Genomic DNA, 27,092 nt, shown 5'->3' on the forward strand with positions numbered 1-27,092 from the left:
AGACAGTAGGGTGATACCACAGTAGTTGCTGCAGCCAGTCTTGCTGCCCTTGCGCTTAAACACTGGCACAAGGATTTCTTTCTTCCAGTTTGATGGTATAACTTCTGTGCACCGGATTATACTGAACACAACCTACAACCAGAGTATTATGTCAGGGCCACCGGTTGTGAGTATCTCAGAAGGGAGGCCACAAGTGTTGGCAGCTTTATTGTTCTTAGGTTTGTTTGTGGCCGATCTGATCTCCTCAGGAGAAAATTCGTCTCCATCGGGGGCAGCAGTAGCTTCTGAAGCAGCAGCAACAAGCCCTGGATCAATGCCATCGGGTGGATATGAGTTGAGCAGTATGTCAAAGTATTCTTCATTCGCTGCTTTCAGGCCTGTGGACGCCATTTTGTGGTGGCCAGTCAGCTTTCTTTTGGATAGCTTGCTTGAGCTCAGCGGCTTTGCCTCCAATGAAGTCTTACTTGTCTTTGTAAAACATAGAGTTGCGCTGTTTTTTCAGCTTTCTGTAGAGTTTCATATCTCCTCGTAGTCTCGCTCGCCATTTCCGCTCAGTCACTTCGAACGTCTGGCTGCTAATCCACTCTTTCTTTTTTTTTTCGCTGCTTCAAGCCCACAACTTCTGTAGCTGCGGTGGAATTTAAATTTGCAACAAGCGCTTGAAGAAGATTCTGGAAAAAGGAGGTGAGTACTCAATTTAAACATAAAACAAACAATTCAGAGGAACTTGTTATCACCCTCAGGCCAGACTAGTATGGGAAAATTTTGAGCTTTGCTATATCTTAGTAGAGCAGTACGTGGACACCCCACTCAGTGCATCTTTACAGGGTAGGCCTGTCCTCTTTACAACTGTGATTAAACCACCTGTATCCAACACACTAAGAGTTTCCTATATTTCATGGCTTGTTGTCTTGTAACTGATTTTGGAAACTTAAATGTCACTGAGAGTGTCAGTCATCAGACTTTAACAGTTTGAAAATATTGCCAGTTTATATCTTTTTTATTGGCCCAAATTAACATCACCAAAGAAAATTTCCATTCTTTTCCTACAGGATCTTCTCCATTTACAGATTTAGGTAACATAGTGAGAAAATGCTTGCCCTGGTAAGAAATTACATTATACAGGCTAATGGAGACAGTGAATTTGGAGGAGTTTAAATTAGCCTACTGACCTTCAGACTCATAATATTGTTTAAATACTTACTAGGCCTATCTGATTATAACTCCATTTTGTTAAGAATATATAATCCACAGGCATTGATTAATCATGATCTTATTGAATAAATAACTTATAAATCTGTAAAAACTACTGTAGGCTAGCTCAAGCTGTTAACACAAATCCTGTTTAAACCTGCTTATTAGTTAATTAAATCAATTGTGACAAAATTGGGGACTAAAAACACATAGAGAATATTTGATTTTATATTTTTACATTATGGGGGTAGGGGTTAGGGAAAGTATATTAGAGCTACAATTGAATTGTGTCAGCTATAGTTGTTTGGTATATAAAGAAGTAGTATCAGTTTAAGAATCACATGCAAAGCTGGCTGTTAAAAATTGATTGCATTGATGAAAAAAAACTAATCTTTAGGCCTATAGGCTATTTGTTTACCCCAAAAAATCCAAATTTCATTTGACTTCCAGATCAAATTGAGGCCAGTGTTTAAACTTCAAGACCCAAAATTAAACTTCACATTAAATATTTCAGTCAATGTTTATATTACCTGAACAATTGTTTTGGGTCTTGAAACTAGTGTTAATAGATACATTTTGACTTTTTGAACATCTTTTCTCTCTTGCAAAACTACTGCAAACTCACTGTTATTGAGTTTTTCTGCCCCAAATATTCTTGTATTTACACAAAGAGAATAGCAATCATTTCTGTTTTCATTTATTGGATATTTGAAATCACAAATCTGTAATAGTTTAGAAACAAATTTTGGCTATATATTTGCATGTAGGGGGGTGGGGGTAAAGCATAGCATATATTAAATATGTAAACTAACCATTGCTGTATTTAATATATGTTATGCTTTACCCCTTTTCCTCTTTAATGTGCAAATATATAACTTCATAACAGTGAGTTTGTGGTAGTTTTGCAAGAGAGAAAAGATGTTCAAAAAGTCAAAATGTATCTATTAACAATAGTTTCATGACCCAAAACAATTGTTCATGTAATATCAACATTGACCAACATTTCTTTAGGCCTGTCTTTATTTATGCTCTCCACTCAAAAAATCAAACTTCATGGGCCTTTTGGTTCAAATCTAGTTCTAGCAGTCCAGTTGGCAAAACTAACTTGCAAATCTCAAGTTTGAACTCCCATGCAATTCTGAGTCCTTGAGGTAAATAAACATATAATTATATCTCATTGTTTTGTTTTGCTTAGACCATAATTTTAGGAAAATAATTTGTGAAGTTACTGATAGTGTGTTTGGGAAGACAGTTAGGAATACAGATACAAATATTAGTGAAAAAGACTTATGTTTAGTAGAGAGGAAAAGGGGCTCAGAAAGAATTATCTGATGATAATTCTTGCTGATGATCTGGTAGATGTAGCTAGATGACTTAATAGTAACATATAGTACTAGCATGTTGATTAATTAGAAGGGAGTGGTCAGTCTGTTCTTGTTCCAGTTAAAGATAAGAATGGGGTCACAGCTATTGATTAGAAAAGAGTTAAAGAAAGATGGGAAAAACATTTGAGAATGTGCTAAACCAGGATAGAGTAACTGAATAAGACCCCAGGTGCAAATATTGGGGTAAATGAGTTTCTAAAATATGGTGGCTTTGATGTTGGAGATAAGTTACTGAAGATTATGAATATAATTTTTGAGAATGGGGGAAGTCCTTAACAATTTTTGGAAAACCATAAGTAAACGTGTGTATAAGAAAGGTGATAAAAGTGAGTATGGTAATTATAGAGGCATTAGTCTGGTCTCTGTAGATAGAAAACTATTTAGTATGATGATACTGTTTAGACTGAGATTAAATAAAAAAAACAAGTTTTTTTAACTGAAAGTAAGGAGCAACATTAAAACTTAAAACGCACAGAAATTACTTCGTATATGAAAGAGGCTGCTTCCTCATCAACGCCCTGCTCTTTATGCTAAAGTTTGACTCTTTCTCTCAATTCTTCTTTCTAAAACAGTAAAAAACTTTAGCGTAAAGAGCGGGGCGTTGATGAGGAAGCAGCCTCTTTCATATACGAAGTAATTTCTGTGTGTTTTAAGTTTTAATGTTGCTCCTTACTTTCTGTTAAAAAAACTTGTTTTTTTTATTTAATTTCTGAACGTTTTTGAATCAATGCATGTTTTGATTTTGGCTCTCTGCAGAGGAATAATCAAAACAAAATTTGCGTTTTTTTTTTTTGGTTTAATGGCTTTCTCATAATTTTGATGGAATGAGTTTGAGAAAAAAAAAGAGCAGGGGACGAAACCTAGTTGCCCCCCGATTTTTTGGTTAATTAAAAAGGCAACTAGAACTTTTAATTTTTTACGAATCTTTTTATTGGTAAAAGATTTACGTAACTTATAAATTAGCTTATGTAAAGAACTTTTGTATTCTCATGTTTTTATTACATATATGAGGGGATTTGCCCCATCGTCAGTACCTCGCTCTTTACACTAAAGCTTAAATTTTATCCCAATTCATTAAGAATGACCCCCTGAATCACAAAAGCCGTAGAATAAGTAGTTGAAATTACTGAAAATACTTTAGTGTAAAGAGCAAGGTATTAGAAGGAGGTGAGCCCCTCATATGGGTAATAATTTCTGTTTGTTTTAAGTTTTATTGCTGTTCCTTACTTCCAGCTGAAAAAGCTTTTTCACTTTTATTTTTTAATTGTTTTTTTTTTAAATAATGCTAGTAGCCTATATCCTGCTCTCCCTTCATGGAAATTTTCTTCTCCCATTACAAATTCTCTAAGGAAAGTTCCCCCAGCATATCCCCCTCTTCTCAACCCCTCCCCCAAACCAAAAAAATCCTCCTGAAAACGCCTGTATACTTCCCAATAACCATTACTATATGTAAGCACAGGTCAAAGTTTGTAACTTGTTGCCCCTCCCACGGGGACTGTGGGGGAGTAAGTCGTCCCCAAAGACATACTTATAAGGTTTTTCGATTACGCTGAATAAATGGCTATCTCAGAATTTTGATCCGTTGACTTTGGAAAAATAATTAGCGTGGGAGAGGGCCTAGGTGCCCTCCAATTTTTTGGTCACTTAAAAAGGGCACTAGAACTTTTCATTTCCGTTAGAATGAGCCCTCTCGCAACATTCTAGGACAACTGGGTTGATACGATCACCCCTGGGAAAAAGAAAAAAAAAAAAAACAAATAAGCACGCATCCGTGATCTGCCTTCTGGCAAAAAATGCAAAATTCCACATTTTTGTAGATAGGAGCTCGAAACTTCTACAGTAGGGTTCTCTGATACGCTGAATCTAATGGTGTGTTTTTGGTTAAGGTTATATGACTTTTAGGGGGCGTTTCCCCCTATTTTCTAAAATAACGCAAATTTTCTCAGGCTCATAACTTTTGATGGGTAAGACTAAACTTGGTGAAACTTATATATTTAAAACCAGCATTAAAATGCGATTCTTTTGATATAGCTATTGGTATCAAAATTCCATTTTTTAGAGTTTTGGTTACTATTGAGCCGGGTTGCTCCTTACTACAGTTCGTTACCACGAACTGTTTGATATGCTGTAGACAAAGTTTTGAGAGAAGAAAAGTGCAGTTCTAGGAAAGGTAGAGAATGTTTTGCCCAAATTCTCACTTTTAAGTTAATTATTGAGAAGTGCCTGAGTCTTCAAAGACACTAGTTCTCAGTTTTATAGACTATGAGCAAGCATTTGATTCAGCTGATGGAAGAGCTTGAATGAAGGTTGTATCCTTGTATAATATACCAGACAATTACATTTAAATGATTAGTGCCATGTACAAGAATAACACTGCTGTGATTAAGGTAGGAAATTAGGTTAATAGCTGGTTTCACATTAAATTTGGAGTAAACAGGGTTGTGTTTTATCCCCATTTATATGGATCATTTTGATGGTCTTAAGGAGCACAGCAGAGGCAAAAGGAGAGCACAGAATCAAATGGGGAAGAAAACTTTCCTGAACTTAGATTGTGCTGATGATTAAGGCATTCTAGATGAAAGCTGGGGCAAAATGAATGAACTTTAGAGGTTTTGCAACTTCAAGGTTGTAGAATAGGTTTGAAAATTAACATTAAGAAGACTAAGTTGCTAAGGTCAGCAATAAGTTAAAATGAAAAAGTGTCATTGGGTAAAGAAAACATTGATCAAGTAGACAGGTTCAGGTATCTTAGTATTCTTATTAGTAAAAACATTGCTTGTTGTATATGCCACATAAGTTCATTGTAATGCAATAAGCATTTGTCATTGTGCATATGCAAAAAGGTGGAGTCATGAAGAGAGGTCTAGACTAAAACGTGTTGAATTTCTTTAATGGAGAGCATACAACTTTTTGTTGCTGTTCATATATATATTTAAACTCTGATCAAGACTGTCTACATCTTAATGTACAAGAAATGCCTGCATGTTAATTGTAACAATAACTTGTGATTTTTTAGTACATTGACAATGTTTGAGGCAAAAAAACTATTTTGGCCTTTAGGTGGGTTTAAGGCAGCATTTTCCAAACTGAGAGGCATGCCCCCCTGGGGAGACACAGATTAGTCCAAAGGGAGGTGCAAACATTACACAGGATTGAAAAAAAAAATTGAATGAAATTAAAACTACACAGTCACACAAAATATCCTAACCCTTTTGTGATTGATGGGGTTTTGATATTCAGGCTAAACAAAAACTAGGTTTGCAAACTCAAGGTAAGACTAGCAAGATTTTATATAAGCTGCTGAACATTCTGTTCTGGGTTTATCAACTAGACCATCTTTGCAATTGATTAGTTTCTCAGATACACACTATGGCAAATTCTTGCTCATAGCTAATTCTCTCAAAGTTCTGCTGGATTTTTATAAGAGGCTTATCAGACCAAAAATTGATTATGAACTAATAGTGTGCATGAATTGTAATAAAACCACTATACCAAAGCTAGAGATCCTTCAAAATATATCTTTTTGCACTGATTTAGGCTTCAACACCACTCAGAGAGAGCCAACTGGCTGGATTTTCTTTAATAGTTAAATGGAGCCAAATGCTATCAGTAAGGTATTTTACAAGGATTCAGACATATGCATCTGACCACATACTGTATCTGTTAACATTCAGGAAAATGGGTACTCAATCTTTTGGGAGAATTAGGGCATGGGATACTTTTATTTTCAAATGCCCAACCTGGCAAAATTACCATTTACCTTTCCCTTGTCTATCATTTCCTCCAGCATGGAGGGTAGCTCCTGTTAATGTAAGCTTGCAACTAATTGTGGAAAAGAATCAAAATATATCTCCAGCAATAACTTAAGGTGAATTCCAAAAAATATAGAATGACAAAGATCCATGAGTTCCTGAAAATTGTACACATAGCCCCATACAAGCATGTATAGCAGCTGCTACTGCAGTCATCCCCTAGCTAAACCTCCACATTTCAAAACTTCTCCCTGATGGTTCTTCTGGCCTCACAGCGGAATTAGCTGCAATATACATGGCTCTGAAGGTGGTCCATGCAAACCCTCCTCCTAGGAAAAAGGCAGTTTTATTCTCAGACTCCTAATCATCTCTACACATTATTAAGAAAATCCATTTTGAAGTTACTGACAGAGATGTCCATTGATTGCAAGGATTGATAATAGTCCTTCCCAAGAAGGGGATGGAACGAGCTTTCCAACACATTCCTAGCCACCAGGGAATATTTTTTAATGAGGAGGTTGACAGTTTGGCAAATCAAGAAATCCTGAAGTCTCCTGAAATTGTCCAAAACTCTATATCTACCATCCTTTATGATGCACTGAGATATAGAAATCATAAATTAATTCAAAATAGATCATTGAAGCTCATATTTAAAGACCACGGGGATAACTTCGAGTTTCTGTGGATTAAGAGCCAGATAATGATCCTCAGGAGGTAAGAACACTTGCAAAAAAACACCTAAGCTCTCTCTGTTGTCAATGCACATCAACAGTCAAGACTATTCAGGATATCCTGTTTGAATGCCCAAAGTTGGCAACAATCTCTTTCAAGCTTAAAAGAACCACCAAGAAATTAGGATTTCAGGAAGATATTAAGCTGTTGGTAGAAGCAGACCTCCCAACCCAAGAAGAGAGATAGATCTTCAAGAGGATCATTGACTTCTGCTAATTTCTTGATATCTCATAAAAGATTTCTTTAAAATGGTAAGAAGAAGGATTGATAGGCAGAAAAAGAGGAGGATCCTGTGACTAGAGCTGTAGGAGTACCTGCTAAGTGTTTACTCTTAAATTGCAGGGGAAAGGTAGCAGACCCTATAATTCCCTTGTTTTACCCTTATAAAAAATCCCAATCAGTTTTCTCCCCTTTGGAAGAATATACATTCAATGCCATGAAGGAGAATCAAGCAACTTTGAAGGCAGAAGGACCCTGAACAATTGAGTTCAAGTGCTTTCTAACAAAGAAGAAGAAATATAAAATTTACCTTACAAGTAGAAGAAGGAACTGATGCAGCCAAAACCGCATATTTAATTGGACATTTTCAAACAGTTTGTGATAACAAACTATAAGTAAGGAGCAACCCTGCTCAATAGTAACTAAAACTAGAAAAAAGGGAATTTTTACACCAATAAACACATCAAAAGAACTTGATTTTATATTGATTTTAAATATATAAGTTTCATCAAGTGTCATCTTACCCATCAAAAGTTACAAGCCTAACAAAATTTGCCTTATTTTCGAAAAAAGGAGGAAATACTCCCTAAAAGTTATAAAATCTTAATGAAAATCACACCATCAGATTCAAGGTTTCAGAGAATCCTAGTGTAGAGCTTTAAACCTCCTATCTCCAATAATGGAGAATTTTGAATTTTTTGGCCAGAAGAAAAATCATGGAGGTTTTTTTTTTCAGAAGTGATTGTATCGACCCAGTGGTCCTAGAATGTCACGAGAGGGCTCATTCTAACGGAAATTAAAAGCTATGGTGCACTTTTTAGGTGACCCAAAATTGGAGGGCAACTAGGCCCCCTACCACACTCATTTTTTCCGAAAGGTACTCGATGAAAATTTTGTGATAGCCATTTTGTTCAGCATAGTCAAAATATCTAATAAATACGTTTTTGAGGAAGACTTAAGCCCCACTGTCCCTGGGTAAGGGCTGCAAGTTTTGAACTTTGTCTATTGTTTACACATAGGTCTAGTATTGGGTATTAGGAAGTATAAAAACGTTTTCAGGGGGTGTTTTTTTTGTTGAGGGAGATGGTAAAGTGGGAAGGTCTTTCCATGGAGGAATTTATCATGGGGGAAGAGAATTTCCATGAAGGGGTCGCTGGACTTTCCAGTATTATTTAAAAAAACACTAGAAATTAAATAAAAAAAACAAAAACTGAAAGCTGAAAACAAGGAGCAACATACTTAAAATGAACATAAATTGTTACGTATTTAAAGGATTTCGTTCCCTCCTCAATACGTGACTCTTGTTCGGCATTGTGGAGGGACATGCATAAGAGGTGTAGCATAAGTTGGAGACAGTAACAATGGCAATCAACCTTGCACTTGATGCCCATTTAATTGGACAATCTATCTTGGCTTTTTCTACAATTGGCCATGACTTGACTTTTCCCACAATTAAATAAAAAAAACCAATTTTTTTAGCTGAAAGTATGGAGCGACATTAAAACTTAAAACGAACAGAAATTACTCCGTATATGAAATGAGTTGTCCCCTCCGCAATCCCTCGCTCTTTACGCTAAAGCTTTAAATTGTTTTAAAAAGTAGAATTGTGGCAGAGTCAAACTTTAGCGTAAAGAGCGAGGGATTGCGGAGGGGACAACTCATTTCATATACGGAGTAATTTCTGTTCGTTTTAAGTTTTAATGTCGCTCCTTACTTTCAGCTAAAAAATTGGTTTTTTTTTTATTTAATTTCTGACCGTTTTTGAATTAATGCATGTTTGGTTAAGGCTCTCCGCACATAAGTTATTAAAATGAAATTTGTATATTAATTCTTTTTTTGGCTAAATGGCTTTCTCTTAGTTTTGATCAGACGATTTTAAGAAATAATGGGTGGAGAAGGAGGCCTAGTTGCCCTCCAATTTTTCGGTTACTTAAAAAGGCAACTAGAACTTTTAATTTTTAACGAACGCTTTTATTAGTAAAAAATATACGTAACTTAAGAATTAACTTACGTAACAAACTTTCATAAGCTTATATTTTTATTATGTATACGAGGGGGTTTGTACCCTCGTTAATACCTAGCTCTTTACACTAAATCGTAAGTTTTGTCCCAATTCTTTAAGAATGACCCCTGAATCAGAAAGGCCGTAGAATAAATAGTTGAAATTACTAAAAATACTTTAGCATAAAGAGCAAGGTATTTATCTCCTCCTAAATACCTCGCTCTTTATGCTAAAGTATTTTTAGAACCCCTCATATGCGTAATAATCTCTGTTCGTTTTAAGTTTCAATGCTACTTCTTCCTTTCATTTGAAAAAACGTTTTCATGTTTATTTTTCATTGTTTTCTAATAGTAATGCTAGAGAATCCTGCGCCCTTGTCATTGAATTTTTCTTCCCCGATGACAGATTCCTCCAAAGAAAGATCCTCCAACATAGCCCCCTCTCCTCAGCCCCACCCCCAAACAAAATAAAATCCCCCTGGAAACGTCTGTACACTTCCCAATAACCATTACTATATGTAAACAATGGTCAAAGTTTTTAACTTGCAGCCCCTCCCCCAGGGATTGTGGGGGAGTGAGTCATCCCCAAAGACATAGTTATTATGGTTTTCGACTATGCTGAACAAAATGGCTTTCTAAAATTTTGATCCGTTGACTTTGGGAAAAAAATGAGCGTGGGAGGGGGCCTAGATGCCCTCCAATTTTTTTGGTCACTTAAAAAGAGCACTAGAACTTTTCATTTCCGTTAGAATGAGCCCTCTTGCGACATTATAGGACCTCTTGGTCGATACGATGACCCCTGGGGAAAAGAAAAAAAAAACAAAAAAAAACAAACAAACAAATAAACACGCACCCGTGATTTGTCTTCTGGCAAAAAATACAAAATTCCACATTATTGTAGATAGGAGCTTGAAACTTCTACAGTATGGTTCTCTGATACGCTGAATCTGATGGTGTCATTTTTGTTAAGATCCTACGACTTTTAGGGGGTATTTCCCCCTATTTTCCTAAATAACGCAAATTTTCTCAGGCTCGTAACTTTTGATCGGTAAGACTAAACTTGATGAAACTTATATATTTAAAATCAGCATTAAAATGCGATTCTTTTGATGTAGCTATTGATATCAAAATTCAATTTTTTAGAGTTTTGGTTACTATTGAGCCGGGTCGCTCCTTACTACAGTTCGTTACCACGAACTGTTTGACTATTCCCTTTTCAATTCAAAAATCAACGGACTCGGTTGAGGCCTTCGACCTCGACCTCTTTATGGTAAAGTGTTTTTAGTAATTTCAAAAGAGCTATTTATTCTAATTAAATGGACTTTGTGATTCAGGGGTCATTCTTAAAGAATTGAAACAAAATTTGAACTTTAGTGTAAAGAGCAAGGTATTGATGAGAGGGCGAACCTCTTCATATATGTAATAAAAAATATACAAATGTAGAAGTTTTTTATGTAAGTTAATGCGTAAGTTACGTATATTTATTACCAATAAAAACGTTCGTAAATAAAGTTAAAAGTTCTAGTTGCCTTTTGAAGTACCCAAAAAATTGAAGGACAACTAGGCCCCATCTCCTGCCCCCTTTTTCTCAAAATTGTCCAATCAAAATTTTGAGAATGCCATTTAATCAATAAAAGTAAAACTAATATGCAAATTTCGTTTTAATTATGCATCTACGGTCAGAATTAATCTGAAATCAGACTTAAGATTAATCATAATATTTCCTTAAATAGGGATTTAGGAGAATATTCACTAAATGCTCTATGCACAAATGTAAATAAAAATGACCTTACGAAGTATAATAAAAAAAACAATAGATATTAACACAGAACCTATCACAAATAGACCTATGAGATCAGCAGCGGAAAAAGCTAGAATGGCATTAAAAACGTGTTTTTGAATCATTCTCTTTCATTTCAATGAATTGTCTCGTTTCATCACAATTTATTTATCAGTCCTGGTTGAACTTCGCTGAGGTAAGGATGCTGGGACTGTTTTGAAAAACTGTTCATTTTATTTTTATTGATTTTATCCTTTTGTAAGTTCTTTTTTCTCATATATTTTTGTATTGCTGAGGACAGCTCTTGGACATAGGGCCGAAATATTCATTCTAATTTGTTTCCCACTGTCTTGAGAAATTCCCTTTAAAAATATTATAATTTATTCTGACTCTTTATCAAGCCTAGCCCTGCTTTCTTCAGGTTATAAGTGTATAAGATGGATATTGACATATTTAATTGTCTCAGGATTATTGATAATCTCGCTTCAAGAGGTATAAGAACTTATCTCCAGTATATTCCAAGCCACTCAAGTATATTTGGTAACCATTAGGCAGATGAAATTGCAAAAATGCGTTACTTATTGACCAGCCAAGTGGGAGACCAATCCCCATTAGAGATATTTACCGCTGGATACTACCAGACGTACAGTCAAATGAGAATAATCCAATCCTATCACCTTTCTCCAATAAAAACCTTTCTAAGATTTATCATAGAATTCGATCTGGCTCAAATGGTATAAATTTTCAGGCGGTTTCATATCAGTTCCCTAATTCAAGTGGCGAAGTTCCCTCTTCCCCCCTTTGCAGGTCTTGTAATTTTAAAAATGAAACAATTGACCATTGCCTATTTGAATGTTATATGCTGACGTCTGCACAGTATACCCTGCAATGTAAAATGTTAGAATGCTTCAAACACCGCAAAGTTTCACTATCAGTAAAGAGTCTAGCTGACCATACCTTCACACAGAGCACAGAACTCAATGTATATTCTCTTATGATTCAACTCCTAGTATCAAAAGATTTACTGCAAGGAATCTGAGCAGATTTAAGATAAATAAAGACAAAACGACTCCATAGCTCTGTCCATCTCACAGAGTGAGTCAAAAGGAAAAGGGCTGAATATTCTCGACTGAAAAGCCCGCACCTGCTAAAAAAAAGAAGAAACACAACACCCTCAATCGTTCTTGGGATTCTGCTGAGATACCTTATGGGCAATTTGCACTAACACCGTGCATTTTGATTTAATCTTAAGGAAACAGTTAGTTTTTAAACATAATGGGCAAATTGCATTACTGGGGGGAGGCTGATCTATGCAATAGCGCCAGAGAGACAGTCACAAGACCGTTAAGCTATGTTGAACAAAATAGCTGTCTTAAATTTGAATGGAAGTGTTTGGAAATTTATGAGCTAAAAGGGAGGACTGATTGCTCTCCAATCACTTTTGACTCTTATAAAGGGTACTAGAGCTTTGAATTTCCAACCAAATTAGCTCCTTTAAACTATCAATGAATTGCTTATATGCCCTTTTAATACTGGCGTGTGTATATTTTTTTCGTTTAATTGAAACTCCCTCTAAGCTTTTCAATTTAATGCTCTAAAGTGACAGTAGCCACAGTAATCGTAGAAGTAGTATAAAAGGTATACACATAGTGTCTTCTGGCTAGTTCAAAATGTGTTACAACTTACCCTGAAAGATCTATCTTAATAATATAAGCCGTTATTGTGATTTCTTCTTGTCATCCTTTTGACAGTCAACATTATCAATGTTCGTTTTGATTTAGTTCAGCATCTGCCTAAATATTCCTTGAAAGATTTACCTTGATACCCTTAGGTTGTGTAATAGCAGTAGTAGCATTAGTAGCAGTATGCATATATCACTTGTTTTTCAACATCCCCTCAATGCACGATGAAATTTTTAACTTAACACCATCAACAGGTCCTGAAGCATTGCTGATACGTCTTGTTGACAACCTATGTGGACATAGTCTGTTTTGATTTATTTTAATAGAGTTGAAATATTGCCCAAAATGTTCGCCTTAATACCCTTAGATTTATTAGTAGTATTAGTTGCTTCAGTAGTTATAGTAGTTGCAGTAGGAGTAGAATTAATAGTATTATTGTTAGCTATAGTAGCAGTATTACTAGTAGAAATAATAATAATAGTAGCAGAAGTAGTAGATGTAGGAGTAGAAGCAGTAGTATTATGATGTAAACATTGTCTTTTGGTTAGTTTAACATCCCCCACAACAAGCGCTGTAGGTTTTAATTTCACATACCAAACTGTTCCTAAGATATTGCTGATATGCCCTTTTGACAACCTGCATACGGATGGTAGGTTGTCATCCGTACAACAAAAATTTTCAGAAATATTCTCTGGAAATTCCACCTTCATACTCTTGGGCATAGTTGTAATTGTAGTCACAGCATTGGTATAACTACTCAACTTAATACAATTAGCCCTTACTATGATATTGTCGATTTGCTCTTTTTTAACCTGTATAGTCGTATACTTGTTTTTAAATTTTCTTTGTAATGTCCTTAACCTTACAAGTAGTTGCGATAGAAGTAGTAATTGGAGCAATAGTAATAGTAGTAGTTGAACAAGTAAATGGCGCAGTAGTAGCAGTATTAGCAGTAGCGTGGATATATTGCCTTTTGGTCAATTGTTCATCCACTTTAACTATTCTCTGAGAGTTCCAACTTAATGCATAAACCGATTCTTAAGATATGCTATTTTGACAATCTAAGTGCACATAGTCTCCTTTGTTAGTCCGAATTTACCATCAATGTTCTTTTAAATTTCACCTTCATTGACTTAATAGTACTATTATCGCAGTAGTTTAGGTGGTATTAAAAGTAGTTACAGTGTTAGTATTGTATTAGCAGTAGTAGTAGCAGTAGTACCAGCAGTATTATTAGTGGTTGTAGCATGTGAATATTGCCTTTTGGTTACCTGAACATTCCTTTCATAATGCCCCGGAAGTGTCACCTTGATACGTTAAGAAAGTGGTTTCCAATCTTTTCGTACCGGCGCCCCCCTTTAGAAAAAAAAATTGTTGCGTCCCGTTAATTTATCTAAAAATCAAATTTCATAAATATTCAACTGATATTATAATTCGTTTAATGGGCTTCAACATAATATACAATATTATTTAAGAATATAATATATTTATTATCAGAAATATAATAACAAACCAAAACAAGAATATACAATTAATACTAGTACAACACAAAAATCGAATGCGACGGTTGAGCTTGTTTTTCAGCACAAATTTTCTCAAACCGTGGTATTATTGAAGAAATTGCGGTTCTCAGTTCCTTTTCAAACAGTTTGTGGTAACGAACTGTAGTAAGGAGCGACCCGGCTCAATAGTAGACGAGACTCTAAAAAACGGAATTTTGATACCAATAGTTACATCAAAAGAATCACATTTTAATGCTGATTTCAAATATACAAGTTTCATCAAGTTTTGTCTTACCCATCAAATGTTACGAGCCTTAATCTTAACGAAAATCACCCCATCAGATTCAGCGTATCAGAGAACCTTGCTGTAAAAGTTTCAATCTCCTATCTAAGAAAAATGGGGAATTTTGTATTTTTTGCCAGAAGACAGATCACGGATGCGTGTTTATTTTTTTTTTTTTTGTTTTTTTTTTTCCAGGGGTGATCGTATCGACCAAGTTGTCCTAAAATATCGTGAGAGGGCTCATTCTAACGGAAATTAAAAGTTCTAGTGCCCTTTTTCCGTGACCCAAAGAATTGGAGGGCACCGAGGCTCCCTCCCTCGCACAATTTTTCCTCACAAGTCACCGGATCAAAATTTTAAGATAGCCATTCTGTTCAGCTTAGTCGAAAATCCAATTACTATGTCCTTGGGGACGACTTAATCCCCCACAGTCCCCGGTGGAGGGGCTGCAAGTTACAAACTTTGACAATCGTTTACATATAGTAATGGTTATTATGAAGTTTACAGACGTTTTCAGGGGCCTTTCACGTTGGGGTGGGTGATTGGGAGGGGGTTACGTGGGAGGATCTTTCCAAGGAGGAATTTATCTCAAGGGAAGAGAATTTTCATGAAGGGGGCGCAGGATTTTCTAGCATTATTAAAAAAACAATGAGAAAATAAATAAAAAAAAATCACCTGGAAGTAATGAGTAGCATTAAAACTTAAAACGAACATAAGATGTTACGTGTATAACTGGGTTCGTCTCCTCCACAATACCTTGCTCTTTATGCTAAAGTATTTTTAGTAATTTCAACTATTTATTCTACGGCCTTTGTGATTCAGGGGTCATTCTTAAAGATTTGGGATAAAATTCAAGCTTTAGTGTAAAGAGCAAGGTATTGACAAGGGAGCAAAATCCCCTCATAATACGTAATAAAAATACACAAACATAGAAGTTCATTACGTAAGTTAATTCGTAAGTTACGTATGTTTATTTCTAACAAAAACGTTCATACAAAAAAAAAATCAAGTTGCATTTTAAGTAATCAAAAATTGGAGGTCAACTAGGGCTGCTCCCCCACACCCTTTTTTATCGAAATCATCCGATCAAAACTATGAGAAAGCCATCTAGCAAAACAAAAATTAATATACAAATTTCGTTTTAATTATTCATGTGCAGTGAGCCAAAATCTAAACATCCATTAATTCAAAAATGTTCAGAAATTAAATAAAAAAACAAGTTTTTTTTTAACTGCAAGTAAGGAGCGACATTAAAACTTAAAACGAACAGAAAATATTCAAATATGAAAGGGGTTGTCCCCACCGCAACGCCTCGCTCTTTACACTAAAGTTTTTTATTGTTTTAAAAAGCAGAGTTGTGACACGAGTCAAATTTAAGAAATGGTCCTCTAAAACTACAATTTTTTAATTTGGCAATCAGTATAAAATGGTCAACGCAGTCAAAAGCTTTTACAATATCAAGAAAAACAGAGGCGACTTTCATACCATTAACCAACGCATCACTCAAAAAGTTAAAACAGCATTTAAAAAATAAAACAGCATGCTCAGTAGGCAAACCCTCCGAAAACCAAATTGATTTGGATTAAAAAATGACTTACTCTTCAAAAGTCAACCATTCTTTTAACTATTAATTTCTCAAAACAATCTTGATACTACTGGGTAATAAAGAAATGGGCCTATGATTTCCTAGTACTTTTTTGTCCCCGCCTTTATAGAGAGGAACAACTTTTGCAATTTTAAAAAAAATTGGAAACACTCCAGTCCTAAAACATTCATGAAATAAATACGCTAAATGACCGGAAATAGCAGGGTAAATATACTTTAAAGTTTTGTCCGTTACAAAATCAGAGTCTGAAGCTCCAATTTTTATATTTTTCAATGTTTCAGAAAGATCAGAAGCATTGACTGGCTTCAAATATGCTGAAACATCTCTTGCATTCAGTAAATATGCTTTTAAACTACCTTTATGCTCAGATATAAATAACCTTTGAACCAAATCCTCCCCACATTAGCAAAATGACGCCACATTCTATCAGCAATTGTATTATCATTATGTATACCGTCAGGAAATATGCCATCATAATTAGGACTTACGACGGATTTTATAATTTGCCACGTTTTTCTAGGGTTACCTTCATAAGATCTAAATTGATTACGATAGTAATCAGCTTTGGCTTTACGAAGTAGTATATTTAATTGGTTATTATAAATCTTATATTCTGTTTTGTCACTTATACTATTACCAGCTATACACATTTTGAACAAATACCTTCTTCTAATAATAGCCTTTAAAAGAGCTCGAGTTTCTTTGGAAATTTTTTCCTTGGAGTTTTTCTACGACGAGTTACACTTTTACGAGTACTACAATCAACCAATAAATTATTTATAATTGAATCCAAATTTTGAAACTTAGCATCAATATATAGTTCGTCACTATTGAAAAATTCAAAACTACATTTCTCTAACATTCCTTTAGAAAGAATGAGCATATTATTATCAATGATCACTTTTTTATATCTATTTTGTGAATTGGTGTTAGACCCAGTACTGCTACTTAAAAATATTTTGAACACTTGTCAATATCCCAAAATGGTCAGATACTTCATTTAATATCGCACTTGCATTATGGTAACTGACCTTAGCAAAAATATTATTAATCAACAAAGCTGAATTCATATTGACCCTTGCTGGGACTGTAATCGTAGCCTTCAACCCATGACTCAGCATAATATTTAAAAACTGGCTACCCTCTGGATTAATAAAAAAATTAATTAGATCAAGATTGAAATAAGCGCACACAAATATAGGTAAGTTGCTACTCCTAATCATGTCCAACTGCTCTTCTAGTAAAATGAAAAAATCATTAATATTACTTGACGAAGGTCTATAAACAACAACCAAATAAAACACCTTAGTTTCCTTGCTAACCTCCTATACCAAACTCTCAAATACCATTTCTGATCAACCTCTACCATCAAGAACGAGGAAGCAAGATAAGTTAGTTCCCGTTAAAGCAAGAACAAACCGATATGGTAATTCTTTCGTCCCGGTTTTCGTCAAAATGTATAATAAGAGTTAATATTTATAGTTTTATTTATATTTACAAGTGTAGCTTGATTTTGTATATGTTGTAAAAAAACACAAATCAGCGACAGCTGTCAAGTTTTTGCTATTAAACCTGTCTACTACTACTGCTACATTTCTGTATTAACCCTGAAATCATTTCTTTCTATAACTAGTAAGTCCTTTGTAATATAAGCAACCAGTCCACCATGCTGACAAATTTTCCTATTCTTGAAACACAATCGATAATTACCTATTTCTAATAAGCTAAAATTATGATTCTGTAACCAAGTTTCAGTTTGAGCTAATGTTTGAATTCCAGAAAACATACATAGTTCATTTAAATATGCTACACTGCTTTGCAGTCCCCGACAACTCAAATGGAAAACTGTAAGAGAGTCATTAGGCATCGATTCAGAAATTTCAACTGGGCTAGTGTCCTGTTTTTGTACTTTCATCTACAGTACAATCATCAATCCTTCTACTTTCGTCTACTAGCTCCAAACGAGCCAAATTGAATGGACTTATCTCAAGCGGACGCAATCCATCAACGTCGACAACCATATTCAAAATCACCTAAATGGTACTGGTCTTGTGTTTTTCAAGACCTGGATATTATGGTTTTTTGAAGTAGTTGATGAAATTTTGTATCCAAGTAGATCATTTATAAGAAGCGAAGAAATTTTCTTAAAACAGTGATTTTGTACTCTAAGACTGATTTAACTGATTCTATCTTAGCTTGTTTTTGGCATGGGTATCTCTTATAATCTTTATTTGTATACGTTTATTTGATATGTTAAATTGATAGTCCTGTACCTAATGACCCTTCTTTTTCCCCTTGTTCCTTTTTTATCTGTCTGTCTCTTTCTCTCTGCACTTTTTAAGTGTGCTCAGTCGCCCCCTGAGAAAAAATTCTTTGATCTCTCCACGAAGCCTGAATTCACATAAGTTAACTGTTATGAGGCTGTTTATCGACGGTTATTGTTACACATAACTACAACTACACTATACTACATAATTAAAATCTATAACAACTGCAGTTATTGTAGATTGAGACTATAAACTTCAAAAATTTGCAGTTACCAACCCTCAGGCTAGTAGCTAATCAGGTGCAATTTTTTCCAGTTGATCTGGAAGGCTTTTATGCGATAACATACAAGGAATGGCTTCTACCTGCATTCGACATGATTTCTATCAAACAGATGCATTTGTCGTTATCACACTGATGGTGAAAAACAAGTCAGATGCTGATTTTGAAGCAGAATTTCAGACTGACTTTGTAAGTATGTTCGTTGCTTTGGCAAAACTATTATCGATCTAATTAGTCTAGAAATGCTGAATATCGTTTTCAAAGACCAATAATATAAGCTTCCCACTTCAATCATATTGTCTATATTTAATTGGAAGCATGTAAAAAGGTTAATATATAGCCTTGGAATTTGATCTTAAATATGTATTCATTCCTTTCATAGTTTCTCTTAGAAAATATAACTTCGAACACTGTGAATATTTTGATTAGCAGAATATATTCAACCCATATCCAAACACAATGCGGAATCCCACCATCTCTTCCAAAAAATATCGTCTGATCTCATTACAATGATGTTGGCCATGAACCTGTGATAAATCATGTGAAGTTGCATAATAAACCTCCTGTGGCATGGTTCCATTAACTGTTGCAGCAGCTATGACCCATGGGGTACTCTTGGAGAACCACCACAATCAAGAATGTAGGGGTTGAAAGGAGTTGCTTTTTTGTCATTTTTTATGTCTTAAGTCATTTTTCTGTAGCGTCACTTTTACAAGCTTTCGAAACAAGAAGTACTGACAGAGTTGCTACTAGATGTTGATGGGTGGCAATACAAATTTCCAAACAGAAAGAAGTGTTTATGACTAGACGCCCTTTCCTCTGGATTGCTTTTATATTTAATTTTGGTATATCTTGAATTGTCTGTATTCAAGGCAAGCCCTTATTCTTGTCTTTTTTTGAAAATTTGTTCAAGATAAACTCCAAAACTGAGGAATTTAGTGTTTAATCTGAAGAATTAAAACTGAAGAATTTTATGTTACAGTCTGGAATAACCAATGGACTACTTGTAATACATCTTTTGACTAAAAAAAATTGGTTTTATTTTATCGGGCTTGAAAATGTCATTCAGGAGAATTAATCATATTTTAAAAGGTGGTATCGTTACATCATATTTACCTGTCAAACCCAAACCTTGTCCCTTACGATATGTAATTAGTTACCCTGAACATTCACAGCCCATCCCAAGCAGTTTCGGATTTTTTTTTCAAAGATTTTATTTAGGGTTTTAACACTGCATTTGCTATTCTGATTGATGGATAGTTCATCAGAGTTTTGTCTGTTTTGGTGGACTTATTTGGGCTAAAAAACCTCTTCCTAGCTAAGTTGTCTATCATTTGTTACCTCTTCATTGTAGTATAATATTTGTAGGCGTGAATATGTAATGAGGTGGGGTAAATAGGCCAGTCTTAGTGACTAAAACTGGCCCAGGGTTGCACAAAGCCTCTATTGGATATCCAAGGTACATCCAGTATTTGATCATGCTCCTGTATTTAGTCACAAAATGGCCCATAATTTAACATGGTGCTCATCTAATGGTAAGACAGCCCACCTTATTGATTATCTAACTGTACTTTCAGGATCGATACCAGATAATGGGGTATATAGAAGTGGTAATATTGATGCTAAAAGTAAAGATATGGTAAATTCTAAAGTTAATCTAAAGTTGAAATTCAGGAAGGATTACTATCTTTTGGAAAATTGTGTCTCTGGTCGGCTGTAGGTTGATAATTTGAGAGAAACTTTCCAGGAACAGTTGAATCTGAAACTTAGTCTATAATTAGTCTATAATTTGGGTACGTAAGAGTTGGATGGGATAGTTTTCGACAAAAAGTTGTGAAGTAGCAGATTAAGGAGAAAATCAAGAAACTCATCTAGGAATATTAGTGAAAACGCTTTGAGCTTGGTAGAAAAGAGAAGGGGTTTGCACAAGAAGTATTTAAGTTATCGATCTTACAAGAATAAGAGGAATGCAAGGAAAGTAGAGAAATTATTAAAATACGAATTAACAAGATTTGAAGTGGGTAAAATTGCTAAAGGTCTGGAAGATGCAGCCAGACAGCATAATAGTAAATATTGAATTGAATTTATTTATAACCCATTATAATACACACGAAAAACGGAGTATAATGTGAATAAAAGAAAAGAGGAAAGAAAATGACCTAAAAAACTAAACAAAAAACTTTGCAACACTTCACCTTTCTTAAAAACATACGAAAGCAAAACATTCATTGAATCAAAATAGCGCTCCATGGGTGCCGACCAATTCGACTATTATAAGCTTCTATGCTTTTTCTGATAGAAGCATTCGGGTCTATGATGCTGTATCTTTTAATGACCCAGGAATTGCTTGACCATGGTGGAAGGGCAAGCAGGTATTTGGCATACCGGAAATAGATTCGCCGAAGCTCCTTCGTCTCGGTTATCGTAAACGTACGCCAAAAAGGTGGAAGGTACAGTAAATTCGGGAGTGCAGAAGCATTGTAAACTTTCGCTAGCAGTTTTCGGTTGAGTCGAAGTTTGTTTGCTACCAAGCTTCCGTATGCAGTTGCTGTTCGACGTTGAAAATGAAGGATCAAGAGCCTTCTAGTTGCTCTAAGATTGTCACCGATAGGAAGCCTTAAATATTTCATTTGTGATTTTGGGGAAACTGGCGCACCGTCGAGATTAATAGTAAATTCTGCTCGAGTTTCAACCCAGTTGAACAGAACTATGTCCGATTTTTCTCTATTGAATGTAAGGTTAATCTTAGCATATTCTTTACTTAAAATAGCAAAATTTCTTTCGAACGACTCTACTGTTCTACTGGGGTTAAAAATATTATCTGCATAAGCGATAAGTGACATATCAATCCCTTTTAAAATATACGAAAGAACTGCGCTGGATTGAGCGTTCAGGATACAGTTATTAAAGGCAATTGGAGAGATAAGGGCACCCTGTCTGACGCCTCGACGGACTGGAATAACGAAACGTGTTATGGTCCCACCAGGTAGCCTGATTACAACAGCAAGCTGGTTACACATTACATACAAAGCACGAATGGTAGACGTGTCAACTCCCCGTTTTTATAGCTCCAGGAGAATTTGTGCGTGAATCAGACAGTTGAAAGCATGGCTTACATCATGACTCCCTAGGACGAGCGAATCACCATACTTATCAGCATCTATAAGTATTGACGATAGTGCAGTTAGCGCGTGGGCACACCCTAGGCCTTTTTGGAAGCCAAACTGATATGGCGGCATGTAGCATTTATCTGTAAGTTCTGGCATTACGAGTGTTTCAAAAATCTTGCAGAAAGTAGTAGCAACTGTAATAGGGCGATATGAAGAACACTCATTCAGCGATTTTTTTTTGGAACAGGAGTAAGACGACCAGCAGAGAACGAGGTTGGAACTATTCCAGTTGTGAATACCATTTGGAACATGAGATCAAGGTGACAAAATAGTAGGAGACTTCCAAGAAGAATGTGGTTAGCACAAATATTATCCGTACCCCTCGAAAAAGTTTTCTTAATTTTTTGCGCAGAATTCATAATATCAGACAGTGAAACAATAAACGTGGGTACAGTCTTTTTTGACAGTATCCGATTGAGATCACATTTAAGGGGATATTCTACTTTGGAATCTGGTTATGGAAACTCTTTCAAAAAATGCTGTTGCCAGGACTCAGCAGAGATATGAGCTGACGGAGCGTTTCTTTCACTCTGATTGCGGGTCAAACTTTTCCACAAAAGCGTCGGATTACTCATTATCTTTTCTGAAAAATCAGAACGAATAGCGGCTCTATGTTTTTGCAGTTCTTTGGGAAAATGGTGCTTTGTGGAAATCCGTATTTGGTTCACTATGCCGTTATTTGGTCTCCCGTATTCTGTCCATATGCCTATCCAAAATTTGGCCTTCTGGCAGGCTAAAACAATGGATGGGTTCCCGGACCAGCCCTTAACTTGTGACCCAGTACGGACTCTGGATCGAGGGACCAAGTGCGATTCCGCTTGTAGTTGCGCATGCGAAATATGTGACGAGTACATATTTAGTTTTAGACGAATTTCAGATGAGGGATTAGGTACTGATGTTTGGAGCAAGTCAAAAGGTTTTTTGTCTTCGAAAGTAGATTATCAAGCCAGTACTGATACTGAGTCAAATCGGTTTTAATCCATTCAATGATTGTTCTCCATTTTAAAGGTCGATTTGCGCGCATTCGATAAAATGGTGCGCTGATTCGGAACGATAGCGGTAAATGCTCACAAACAAAAAATTCACGGAGCACATCTACTGTTGATGAGCTACTAAAAATACTACTAGATACAAGGACATGATCAAGGTTAGGGAATTGATCCGGTAGGGTGAATGTACGTGAAGTCACCCGCTTTCGGTACAAGAGCACTTTCATTTGGAATCAGACTAAGCAGAAGAGCTGAACGCGAGCTTTCACTTTTGGATATATCACAATTAAAGTCCTCCAATAAAATCCAATGGAGATGAGAAGCATTAATTTTATTCATACATTTCCCCAGTTCTTTGCAGGCTAGAGCAAACTTCATTTCGGAGCAATCGTCTCTGTAGTCGGTGGGCAGGTACACATTTATTATAACAGTCTCGCCAACTCTAACTGCTAAGAAATGGTCGGAACTAGCGAACAATTCGGTGTTGATATGCCCACTTATTAGCGTAGCAAGTCCACCCGAAGGGCGCCCTCCTTTCTTAGGTTTTTTCGCTGGTACAAAATGGACCATGTGTGAGGGTAAGGCACCGAATATATTTCTACTGTCGTTTGACAGAAAATGTCCTTGGAGATTAATAATTTATTCGGTGAGGCAGAGCTGTTCAAGCACGGTAATTTTCGTACTAAGATTACCATTCATATTCCAGGAGACGAAACGCTTGTCAATATAAAATTCATTCATTTTGGGCGTTTGAGGTCATTAACTTCGCTGACTTGTTAGATAGGCAGCTAGCGTGGTAGCATGTGTGTCGGGTGCTTTTACAGCTTAGGCACCGCATCGCATTCTGGCAGGGATTTTCTTTCGTGGCACCATGGTTATTTTGAGCACACTTCGATACGTTTTTACACTGGGCCGCTATGTGGCCAGATTCATGGCAGTTGTTGCAACGTTTCGGAAGAAAGACGAATTCTTGAATTCCGAAACTTTCAAAGCCCACTTTCATTGACAGTATCAAGGGATTCACGGCTTGGAAAATAGCTTGAATGCGCGTGATTTTCCACATTGTTCGGCTTTCTCACCTCCAGAAACTAGACTTTGAATGACCTCTGCGTCAAGGGGTTCAGGAATCCCTTTAATCAGTCCTATGTACAAAGAGATTTTTACTTTGGCATCGGATTCTGAATTTTTATTTTTGATCGCTAGTGCTATTTTTTCCGCCGTAGCCTTGTGAGCTGCAGCCATGCGCCAACCATTCCTTCCAGGCCTTAGTTCAACTTTGGTGGCGTCTAGAGCTTCGCCACATGCAGATTCGATATTTGTTAATACGTTCCATAAAGCCGTCAAAACGACGACACATGTCGTTTACTTTAGTAGTTATACATGCATTTATCTCCTCCATACAAGCCGGGACTTCTGTAGGTTCAAAAATAACGAAGGTAGGCAAGGCACGATTTTCCTTTGCTAACTTGACAAAGAATTTAGCTATATCAAAAACATTTTCATCATCTTTCAGAGACTTGCGAAAGGGGTCCGATAGACCAGATTTTAACAGCAACAGTTCGTTTGCACTTAGAATGTCATCTCTACTGAAGAATTCTACAGCACGGCTTACAATCAGCTGGTGTTTTATGCCAGCGAGCATTGACCTCGACACAAAGTTCAATACCGCATTCCAAACGATATTATTTTTATCCATTTTCGCTGCTAATCAGGCCGCAGTAACCAGTCCGAAAATCAGTTCAGGTGCGAGCCAAGCTCGTAATCAAGCGTCAATTAATTCGGAATAAATTGTCTCACAGGGATGATTTACAATGAATGAACGAACCTAGGAACAAGGGAAGTGTAAGGGCCCCCTCAACTATTCCCAGCAATTTACGGGTAACTTAATACCGGCAGGTACAATACGTCGCTTGCGGGAGGCTCCTTCCCCTCTTCTGCTTGTTCCCAGCACGCTTCTTAATTATGTGAAATCAAAAATTATCTATGGTCACTGAAATAATCCGAGTTTAACCCTCTGAATTAATGCAGGTTAAAAATCCAAAAAAATATATTCACTCTGAATCTAGGTCAAGTTGAGCCATAGCAAATATTATGAAATAACAACTGAATTACCTGCGGTCACTGAATTAATTCAAGTTCACAGCACTGAATTAATACAAGTCCAAAACAGGCTTTAAAATCCAACAGATCGAAAGAGGTGTTCGCACTTGCAAGACTACATGAAGACTTATATTGTAAACTATAATGTATTGGCATGTTACAAAAATTGAGAGGGAGTATTCAATCTCGACTTGTTCCCAGTAAAAGATAGGAGTGGGGCATGAATAAGTGGTATAAAAAGTGTTGAATAGAAATGGATGGAATATTTTGAGAATGTGCTAAACTGTGACAAAATTACAGGAAATGATATGGAAATGAACGGCCTGTAGTTCCAACTAACAAATGATAACAACTCATTGTTTGTTTTTCTCTTTGTAGTACTTCGTCATTTTCTTTCAAACAGTTCGTTGTAACGAACTGTAGTAAGGAGCGACCCGGCTCAATAGTAACCGAAACTCTAAAAATGGAATTTTGATACCAATAGTTAAATAAAAAAATCACATTTTAATGCTGATTTTAAGTATACAAGTTTCATCAAGATTAGTCTTACCCATCAAAAGTTACGAGCCTGAGAAAAATTCACTGTTTTCAAAAAGTTGATGTTAAGAGATAGAGTCAAACTTTAGCGTAAAGAGCGGGGCGTTGAGGAGGAAAAGTCCCTTTCATATACGGAATAATTTCTGTTTGTTTTAAGTTTTAATGTCGCTCCTCACTTTCATTAAAAAAAAACTTTTTTTTTTTTAATTTGTACATAGACGGGTTCTTAATAAATGATAATAATATTAATTGTGGATATACGCTTTTGACAACCCGGCTACCTGGACGCTACAACTTAAAGCTTTTAGCCGTTCTTGAGATATTGCAGATACGCCTTGTTTACTGTCCAAATGCTTAGTGTCTTTGCATTTAGTTTAATATGCACCGAAAGTTTCAGCTTTGGAACTCTAGTCATTTCTGAGATATTGCAAATGTGCCCTTTCGGCAATATTGATGCACGTAGTTCTTTTGATTTATTCAATTTTTCCCTCTGCATTCCTTGAATTTTCTGATATTTCTGATTTAATACCCATCTCTAAGATATTGTAGACCTACGCTTTTGAAAACCTGGCTATACATAGTGTGTTTGGATTTCGTTCAACATGCCGAGAAAGTTTCAACTTTATACCCCTCAGCTGTTCGGGAGATTTTACAGATGTCTTTTTGACAGCCTGCATGGTCATTCTCTTGATTAACATTTACACCCCCATCAGCATGTCTGAAAAGTTTCGAATTAGGCCTAATACCCTTAGCCCTTCCTAAGATACTACAGATCCTCCCTTTTGACAACTTTCATGCACAAATTGTCTTTTTATTTAGTTCGGCATCACCCTCGACATTCCCTAAAGATTCCAATTTCATCCCCTCAGATGTTCTTGAGATATTGTAGTTACATCCTTTTGATAGCCTGACTGCACGTAACGCCTTTTGATTTTATTCAAAATCACCCTTAGTATGCCCAGAAAGTTTCAACTTAATACCTCAGCCGTTCCGTAGATATTGCACATGCGCTCTTTTGACAATCCTGACGCAGTTAGTGCAGTTTGGTTAAGTTATACATCCTCTTGTACATGTATATGCACTAAAAGTTCCTACTTAATACGCTTAGGCTTTCCTGAGGTATTGCAGATACGCCCTTTTGACAACCTTCATAGACATATTTTCTGTCGACGTAATTCAAAAGCCCGTAAATGTTTCATCTTAATACTTTTTGCTTTTTGTACTCTCAAGAAAAAAAAAAAGTTAGTTTAAATTTTAACGGCACGTCTTAAAGGAACAGCTATGAAGGGGATGGGTGGGAGGCTAGTTGCCTTCAGTCCTTCTTGACTCTTCAAAAGAGCAGTTGAACTTTCAATTTCCAATCGAATGAGGTCCCTCTGAAGCTTGTACTGGGTATCGGAAAGAAAAACGAGTTAAAAGATAAATAATTCATTGAATGCAATTCATAAATGCAAGTAAAAACTACTCAAAATTCACTTGCGAGTAAAGCAATGTTAGTCAATTTTATGAAAATTAGAATATTCTAAAGGATACAGTAATGCAAAAGATGATGCCAGTGATGTTTATGATGATAAAAACACCCAATTGACTTCAACGTCATTTTGAAATAAAAA

The 27,092-nt window shown here is 35.9% G+C and overlaps 1 protein-coding gene across 2 annotated transcripts in view; it reads left to right on the plus strand.

Moving 5' to 3' along the window:
• Positions 1-546: 546 nt before the first annotated feature.
• LOC136028858 (protein SGT1 homolog) overlaps positions 547-27,092 on the plus strand; it is a 36,628-nt gene continuing 10,082 nt past the window's right edge. The window contains exons 1-2 of one of the 2 annotated variants that reach the window (XM_065706794.1): positions 547-684; positions 18,719-18,872. In XM_065706794.1, the coding sequence (XP_065562866.1) occupies positions 18,756-18,872 (117 nt within the window). In that variant the 5' untranslated portion in view covers positions 547-684; positions 18,719-18,755. Of the gene's footprint in view, positions 685-806; positions 829-18,718; positions 18,873-27,092 lie in introns of those variants that run through there. The other variant, XM_065706795.1, reaches the window with a different exon arrangement.

Source organism: Artemia franciscana, chromosome 7, assembly GCF_032884065.1.
Source record: "Artemia franciscana chromosome 7, ASM3288406v1, whole genome shotgun sequence".
Lineage (NCBI taxonomy): Eukaryota > Metazoa > Arthropoda > Branchiopoda > Anostraca > Artemiidae > Artemia > Artemia franciscana.